The 9,122-nt window shown below is 46.3% G+C and overlaps 1 protein-coding gene across 2 annotated transcripts; it reads left to right on the top strand.

The window, feature by feature from the left end:
• Positions 1-5,166: 5,166 nt before the first annotated feature.
• On the top strand, positions 5,167-8,161 carry SAT1 (spermidine/spermine N1-acetyltransferase 1). 2 transcript variants are annotated; one of them, XM_064474050.1, is made up of 6 exons: positions 5,167-5,447; positions 5,723-5,774; positions 5,850-5,933; positions 7,125-7,226; positions 7,317-7,357; positions 7,661-8,161. In XM_064474050.1, the coding sequence occupies exons 1-6, from the start codon at positions 5,382-5,384 to the stop codon at positions 7,829-7,831; spliced, it is 516 nt and encodes a 171-aa protein (XP_064330120.1). In that variant the 5' UTR covers positions 5,167-5,381; the 3' UTR covers positions 7,832-8,161. The 2 variants fall into 2 exon arrangements, with proteins under 2 accessions (XP_064330120.1, XP_064330112.1); XM_064474042.1 differs by having other exon boundaries at positions 5,723-5,933.
• Positions 8,162-9,122: the final 961 nt, after the last annotated feature.

Here is a 9,122-nt window from a genome sequence, read left to right as displayed (position 1 = left end):
ACCAGAATTTAACGTGGTTCCTGCCGGTCCGTTTGAACTCGCCAGCAAAATGGTGCTTATAGGAGGTACGACTTAGCAAAGGAGCTGTTACCATACCTCCTTAAAGACGTACCAAAGGCACCACTGAGCTTGTACGAGGGTATGATAAAACAGACGTTCCAGCAAGCAGCAAAAGTACATTAATCAGATTATTCGTTATTTGCAAGAGTAACAACAAGAGTTTATTACTTTCTTCTTGATAAATTGCTTCCAAACAAGCTAAGCTAAGGCTATGGGAATTGAAAAATAGGTTTTGCATCTCTTTAATACAATATATTGGAGTTTTCCCATTTGAAAGACCAAGAGACTGAAGCTGCATGCTTTGCACACCAAGCAAAACCTGCCCGAAACCAACCCTTGCTACTAGCACGGGTTTTTCTGTGATGGATTTGGCGCACGCGCTTCCCTCCTGTTTCATTACCGCATAACCACGCAGGAGCGAGTGGCCTGGTGGGTGAGCCCCATTTGTGGAGGAGGCAGAGAGCAGGCAGAACAGCCAGCACAGCACGGCACGATGAGGGAAAGGCTCCTCTCAGCTGGCCCACATCCCCAAAGGTGTTACTCACAAGTCCCATCCCCAGCTACAGCCCATGTACGCGCCAGCCCACACAGTCACACACCTGGTGCTACGTGAGCACACACAGACCAGCCCTGCGTGTCTGCAGGGGAAAAAGTTGGAAGCGCTATTGCAAAGCTGCTCGTTCATCTGGTCGTGGGTAAAAATGCAGAAACCTGGTAACAGGTGCATGCTGAGGGTTCAAAAACCAAGATGAAATCCCTGCAAAGAATCACCTCTGGGCAGCGCAAAAGACCGTGCCAAAAGACAAAATTGTGATTGTGACATATAAGAAAAACACCTGCTCATCTTGTAAACCCCTGTTAGTTTTAAGGGGAAGTTTAGATTCCCCGGGCTTCTCTAGAGCCTGAGATATTGCGCTCAAGAACACCAACATAAGTACATCGCAGAGTCGGAGCCAAAGCGCCTTCCACTGTGTCCAAAACATAAAGTTATAGAATTGAGGGCTGGTTTCACTTTTTTCCTCAACATTTCTCTCTATAACTTTGAGACCCCAAATTATTTGCATGCATGATGTAGATGATTTGTGGATGCAGGCACATCATTATGTCTAAATCCCAAATTCATCAAATTGCATAATTACAAATGATGAGATAGGTCAGCTTACAGGAAGAGGGTCCTAGTGACCTAACATATGTCTTCAAAGAGAATAATGGGAAATTATTGTCCTCTACTTCCAGTAAATGGAAATTCGTGTAGTTTTATTAAGTGAATCTGTTGATTTTGTGTTTGCCCCAAATTTTGAGTGGGGCTACTGCAGTATTTATTTACTATTCTGTACTGTTCTGATAGAAATGAGTATTTTTTCCTATGTACAGCCTAGTGTTGATGAACTGTAAGTTGCTTGAAAAAAAGTATCTGGAAGCAACTGCAAACTCATAAATAGCAATGCAAGTTCTGAATATTAAAAAGAAATCATTCAGTTGAAAATGCTGAGAATCCTGAATGCTGCCCAAAGAGTTGTCTGGAAAAATAACAGGTCAGTACTGAATATTAATTACATTTTCTGTATTTTCCTCCAGAGATTTGATAAGAGATATAATTTGGACTTAAGTACTTGAGAAATTTAATACTCTAATAAAAGATTATTAACTCACTGCACTGTAAAGCGGAATAAGCAGTTCTTCCCTCTTCTAGTTATTATAAACAGAGAACCTCTGAGGCATGAGAGAGGCATTCATACAGGAATTCCAGGAATCTTCCTAGTGAAGGAGGAAATAAAAAATCAAAATACCAGAAGTAAAGAAGAGTTTGATGAGTTGAACACTAAAGAAAGCAAGCTGGTGCCCACTTTGAGCCTTTTCCTCCTGCCTCCAAGATAAGAGGATATTCAGAAGTTTAGATGCAAATAAAAATACGTTAACAGTACAAGGGTCCAGCTGAGGTCCCGTAACTCTCTGAATACATTGTTCATTTGCATTGCCATGAAGGGATCTTGAGGAACTAGCACAGCTGCTTCTCATAGCTTGAGACTAGATAAGACCTCCGTCTCCAGAGAGGATGTGGGGAGACCTTGCCTCAGTCAGATATGTAGTGCTCTTGTCTGCTTTTATTAATACCAGTTCCTGTTGCATGTTAAAAAAGAAAGTGCTGCTAGCTATTTTGCAGGAAATTTTCTGTCTCCCCACTTACAAGTAAGCTCTAGGGAGGAGAACATATGAGAGTAAGAGGAACAAGGCACGTGAGCTTTTTAGATAGTTCTAACCGTTCTACCCCTCAAACACCGAGGTACCCGCCCTCCTGCTGGAGGTGCAGATGGGTTCACGGTCAGCAGGTTCTGCATGGAAGAAGCCGCTGGCTGGTAACAGAAAAGCAAGCTAATCCAGACTTCCGCGCATATTTCATTGTAACAGGTTATTTCAACATTGGTTTACTTCAAACACGTTTGCTAACCACTTTCCAGCATATGTGTTTGCATAATTTGAGAAAAACTTGAAACTTTTCAGGAGGCTTACCACTACTCATTCCCTTGCGGAGAAGTGCAGATAAACAGGCTGACCATTCACAGATAAAATCCCAGCCCTATGCAGGTCATTAGAGGTTTCGCCACTGCCCTCAGCTACGTCAAGATGACATGAAACCTGCTCAAAGATGAACAGACCTGAGTCAAAAGGAAGCAGCTGCTTCTGAAGTACAAGGCCCATCACTCCTGATTCGTTCACAAAACTGAGTTCCTTTAGAAGCTCTTTGTAAAATAGTCTTACCATTCTTGTTAATCTTATTCTGAAAAAGTACCTCTAGTAATACATAACTACATAATTGCAGCATAGTCTCTGAGATCTAGGTATCTTAATTATATATTTTTCATTTTCTTTTATTTTTTTCTCTGCATTTCCTATTGTTCCATAAAATTATTTTTGATACTTTAGGAAATTTTTTACTAGTTTTTTCTTCTGCCTTGTGAATTTGAAAGCTAACTCCAATGAACTGTATTCACTGGGGTAACACAATATCAGCATATTTCTGAGCAAGTTCAAGCAGGATTTTCAAAAAGCAATCAAGGTGGAAGGTGGGTTTTTTTGCTGAAACTTCAACTTCTAAAATCATATGACTTTTCTGACTTGAGAGTGAAAAAACCAGATACTTTCTGTTCTTACACAACAGCAGGTTTCCTGACAGCATGACTTCCTTATTGTGAAATGCGAAACAAGAGGAGTTGACACAGCACAAACAACATGAAGTCTTTCATGGGGACCATATTCCCCCTTTCTGATCCCAGGCAGATCATCCCTAGGGATTAAAAAAAATGAGTATTCATTAAATGTATGTGGTTAGGCTGAGTCTATTATTCGCTAGTTTATTCAGCTTCAGTCTCCCTACCAAAAGCCCCATCCTGAAGGATTTCCAGATCCCTAACTCATTAAACTAATCTTGACTTTTCTGCTACTAGCCATTGGCTGTTGCTTTGTGTTTTGGAAATGCTTCTTTTCTTTGGGCATCTCCCTTTTTGCTCCAATAGAGGATAAACCATTAAGCCAGTTACGGTGTTTGCATAAATCCTAAATTACTCTTCCAGGACTCTAGGTACTTTGCACTGCGTGCCAAAGGACTTCCTTGGCTAGTGCCAGCCACCAGAATACGCACTTCTTTACACAATGCTCTTGTAGTGTCATGTTCCATACTGGCCCCTCTGTCTAAATGAAGGTGAACCTTGTAGGTTGTTGGATATGCTGAAAACTAGGGTGCAAGCATTGTGAGAGTGTTTGGTAATCCAGGTTTTCAGGGTTGTAACTCTGCAGCGGTAGCACGATTTAGTGTCTTCCCATATCCCAAATCCCTCTTAAAACAAGTTGGATTAAGCTACACGTAAAGTAAAGAGCTGCTTTATAGTATCTAAGAATGGACATGATAGTTCAAAGTTTATAGAAGAGGGTGAAAAGAAAATCATGCGTACGCCAAAGAATTATACTTCTCCTCTGAATGGCCTAGCTGGTAGGTCTATAGACCCGCATGGTCACCTGGATCAGGATCCTGCTCTCGTCCTGCAGCATAGATCTACATCTACAGGTAATGTTCCGAGGAAGAGCTGGGCTCGGGATAATTCCTCCATCCTTCCATACCGCAAAGCCATTTTGGGGAGTTGGCTGAATTTCTTCAACACACCCACCTCTCCCCTCAGGGACATCCATACCTCCATCAGGAAGGAATCTCGCCCTCCCTTACGGCAGGCCACCAGCAGATCCCTCCTGTTTTGAAAATACTCCTGTCCTTTGTGCTTCTCCCAGCACTACCCCTTCCTCTCCGGTCAGGCTGGTAAACTAGGTCGGTGACGGTGCGTGTGTCAGGCTGGAAAACATCCCCAGCCCGAAGAGAAACTTAAGTGTTTGGAACCCCCTTCTACTGGGATGCTGCTGCCCACGGGTGTACCTCAGTACTGGACACCTCAACTTCCTTGCAGGGTTTGACATGGATCGCTACTCAGTATTTCAGGCAAGTACAGAGGCTTTTTTCCGCCCCCCCCTCACACATCGGTGAAAAACACAGCGCAGTGCAGAGAGCTGCCGTGCCCCGAGGGCAGAGCCTGCGGCCAGGGCATCGCCACAGCCCCAAGCCCCAGCACCCCCGCATGGAGAGCCCTGGGGCAGGAGCCCCCGATTGCTGGGGCTCCAGCGGGCTCACTTTCCGGGGAACAACCCTTGGCGCCCCCGGAGGGGCAGCCCCTGCCGGGAGAAGCCCGCAGCCCCCCGAAGGTGGGGTGCCCGGGCGGGGCCGGCGCCTCCTCCGCCCCGGAGCCTCCTCAGCCCCGGGGCCCCCTCCCTCCATCCCGTGTCCCGTCCCCCAGCCCCGGGCCCGCCGCGCCGCGGCAGAAGGGGCGGGGCCCGACCCGGGCGCTCTGCAGCGCCGCCCGCCTCTGCTAGGGGGCGCCACCGGGCGTGGCGGGGGGGTGGGGAGTCACGGGACACCCCGTACCAGCTGTTGCTGGCAGGCCGGGGCAAGATTCCGGGAAGGAGCGCTATCATTGGCTGAGGGCGAGGGCGGCGGGCGCTCCCATTGGCTTGCGTGCGGGGAGAGGCGGAGCGCGGGCGTCTATAAATACGGAAGGCGGCGGAGGCGCTGGGCACAGTCGGAGTCGCAGTCGCCGGTGCCGCTGGGAGAGGAGGGGGAGGTTTGTCTGCCTGCTCATCGCCGCCGGGACATGCTCGCAGCCTGACTGACCGCAGGTGGCCGCCGCGCCCGGGAGACGAATGACGAAACAGTTGCTCCTCCTGTTCACACATCGGGGACTCGTCAGCCGAGGGGGCCGCAGGGGGAAGCGCCGTCGAAAATGGCCTCGTTCAGCATCCGCGCCGCGCGTCCTGAGGACTGCCCCGACCTGCTGCGACTGATCAAGGTGCGGGGCCGGGGGGTGAGGGTGGGGGGGCAGCGCGGCCGCTGCGGGCCCTGCCCCGCCGTGCCCGGGCTCTCCTCAGGCGCGGTCTCCCCTGGGGAGGGCGGCCGGGCTTGGGGCAGATCCGCAGCCTTCAGCTGGGGGGAGGGAGGAGGGGGGGGGTGCACCTTTGTCCGTCTGTCTGAGCGAAAACAAGCCCTTGCGCAAGGCTGCGGGGGGGTGCGGGGGGAGGCGGGGACCTGCGGGGGAGCGTCTGCTTACTTGTCCTTCCTTTCCAGGAACTAGCGAAGTACGAGGAGATGGAGGATAAAGTGGTGCTGACTGAGAAAGGTATAAAAGCGGCAGCCGCTCGGCGGGTTGGTAGCCTGCTGACGGGGTCTGTAGCTCTTTATTCTGCTTTTCTAGAGCTGCTTGAGGATGGTTTTGGTGAGCACCCTTTCTACCACTGTCTGGTTGCAGAAGTGCCAAAAGAACAGTGGTCACCTGAAGGTGAGACTTCCTGATACTTACTTTTAGACGCGAAATAAATACACAAGAGGCACCTTATACTTAATGCTATCGATTGTACATAAGGTTCCACCAGTGAATCGGGGTAGGAGGAGTAGGTTAACTGTTAAATGCAGTAACACGTAGTGATACTCTGCTGGAGTAGTTGCTAATCCTGGAGGCGTGGGAAGATCAGGTGTAACATAATGTACTTGACTCCAATTAATTAAATGGCTTTTCTTGTTTGACCCTGACTTACCTTTATGTAATCCTGTTGAATCACATTTTTTTCTTTAATTTGTCCCCAATCTTCAGGTTACAGTCTCTAGCTTCGCCATGTACATGGCCCTTCTGTGTACATGGATGGGCGGGGAGGTAACTAAAAGATCCGTTACACAATAAAGTAGATGATCATAATATGAGGTAAGGTCTACAGGGACAAGTGCTGTTCCCAAACCTTTACCAAAGACACAGTAGATCAGAAATCTGTTTGCACGCTTCTCTTACAGTATGTGCAGAGTGTTATGGCAGATGTAGTTAAAATACTCAAGGTTTAGGCTTGAGTGACCTGCTGTTGGAAGAGTTGGTGCCTCTTCCCTCTTGTGCCACAGAATTATAACTGAAGCTGCAGCTTTACTTACCTTGACTTTATGGTGCTGAAGGTAAAACAGCTTGATGCTCTCGGTGGAAGTGTAAGTTGAGGTGCTGGAAATGCTGCTGTAAAGGTGGCCTGTGAGCATGCCTTCTCGCCCAGTGCAGTGCTGAGGAATGTATGTGGAAAGATCAGTGCTCTTTAGAGTGTGATAGACTGTTTTGGTTGCTAAGGAGGCAGAGTTGGGGCAATCATTGAGATGAACTGCTGTATAAAGCTTTTACTTGTATTCCAAAATGGAAATAAATCAGAGTATGCATTTGTTTGGAGAAAAAAGCCTTGTGTTCAGCACTTACTATAGTAGTACTTCTGAGGATTTCAGGGTATGGCAAGGGCAGTCTTCGTTCTGTTAGGTTGATGCGAGTTTGTCAGAAGTTGTATTTTCAGTTCTGTGCTTACTTGAAAACCTTATTCTTAATTCTAACCTAATAGCAAATGTCTGCATGTCACAGAGAATCTCTATGTTTAAACATGCATGTAATACTTAGTATTTTTTTGTCTTTTAAATTCACACTGGCTAAAGTTAACACCCTTTGTTTCAGAACACAGCATTGTGGGCTTTGCCATGTATTACTTCACTTACGATCCATGGATTGGAAAACTGCTGTATCTTGAAGATTTTTATGTGATGGCTGAGTATAGAGGTATGTATTAGTTAGATGAGTTGATTCCCATAGGGCTTTTTTAAAATTAAAACTTAAGTGTCTTGTGGTGTGTTGTTTTTTTTTTTTTAGGACTTGGCATTGGGTCAGAAATTCTGAAGAACTTGAGTCAGGTATGTCTAAGTGATAAGTCTAAACAATCAGAACTGAGGGCACATGGCAAGGCAGTGTTCTTGCTCTTCTAACTGCGTGAGAGCTTCTCCTTCAGCAATAATCAAATTAAAGGAGGTGACTGGACACTAGATGGCTTAAAACATTATCTAGAGTCTATTAAATAGTGTCAAGTGCTGAAGTGACTGACAGAATGAACTTGACTTCTGGTGATACAGTTAGGTGCTGAGTAGTCTCACAAGTTCTTACTAGGCTTATCATCTGGGGCTGTTGCTTGAAATGTGTCTTGTTGCTGGCTTTTGCAGGTCGCCGTGAAGTGCCGCTGCAGCAGTATGCACTTCCTCGTTGCAGAGTGGAATGAACCGTCCATCAGGTTCTACAAGAGAAGGGGTGCCTCTGATCTGTCCACCGAGGAGGGGTGGAGGCTCTTCAGAATCGACAAACAATATCTCTTGAAGATGGCAACAGAAGAGTGAGATTATTCTGGCAAATAAATTCTTTCTGCGAATATATATGCTCTCTGAATAAACTCCTTGCTTTCTGTGTACAGTTTGTAGTGGAATATAGTGTGGATGCTAATAATGAAAATGCTATGCAGGTGTTGTCATAGAGTAATTGGTACTGTGATCTGGAGTTACCTGTGAAGCTGTATGTGTGCTCATGTGCATTCTTTACCAGTGTGGGCTTGTAATCTTTGTATATGGAAACTTCATTCTTGTAAGTGTCATTCAAATGTGTACAATGTACACACTGGTAGGGTTTGTTTTAATTATTGCCTTTTATAAAAATAAATAGTTTTCACTTCATGGCAGTAGTTTTGACTTTAATTTTCACATACAGTTTGCAGATAGGTAATGTGTCAAAAGACTCTCTAATTCACCCAAACATTTTCATGAGTGAAGCAGATTTTACCACAGTGCCAGAGAGGGAAAAGGTGCATTTGTGTGCCTGCAGGACCCAGTGCTGAGCTTCTGAGCACCTGGGCTGGAGCTGAGCATTTGGAGGGGTTTGACATCAGTCTCTGCTTCCTGTGTGGTACTGAGCATCCCACCTAGTGACCATGCTGTGCCAGTGATCTACACTTGAGTTACAGTTGGCTTGCTTTGAGTCCTTCAATTAGGCTGCTGGTCTCGGCCCTCTAGAAAGCAGTTCCAGGAAAACAACCATGTAGTGGTGCCTCCTTGCAATTTGCAGTTCACTGCAGAGCACCTCAGTCAGGAGGGCATACCCCTGAAGGGGACATGCATTTAGCTATAGTTTCAAGGCCTACATCACAAAAGTAGGTTTGACTGGTCAGGAGTAGGAGAAAGTATTTTTACAAACCACAAAAAAAACCCTCCCTTGTGTGAGTCTTAAAGCATCAGACTTGAATGCTTCTGATAATCTGAATATGTGTACATTACATGGTTTCAGGTGCTGTACAGAGTTTTTCACATGCTTCAGAGTGGTGTAGCTGGCAGCAGTGGTGAACTGCCTGAAATAAAGTGCAGCGGTAGGCAGTGAAAAACTGATCTTGCGTGTTTAAACCTTTGTACAGCAGTAAGTGAAAACAGTGCCACTCATCAACTTCTAATCAGCTTGGAAGTGAACTTACCAACTTTGCAATACTGTGTCTGCCTTTCTCGTAAGTCAATGGTGAAAGTGGATGTGTGCAAGTTCTATGCTGCTCTCCTCTTGCTCTGTAATGACCCTGCCACATATAAATGAAAGGCTGCTTTTGGCCAGCACTGCCTTTGCTTCAAAGGAAGGGAAGAGACTGACCTGCCT

Source organism: Phalacrocorax carbo, chromosome 1, assembly GCF_963921805.1.
Source record: "Phalacrocorax carbo chromosome 1, bPhaCar2.1, whole genome shotgun sequence".
Lineage (NCBI taxonomy): Eukaryota > Metazoa > Chordata > Aves > Suliformes > Phalacrocoracidae > Phalacrocorax > Phalacrocorax carbo.
The sequence above is the reverse complement of the archived record's forward strand: the minus strand, read 5'-3'. Positions and strand labels throughout refer to the sequence as shown.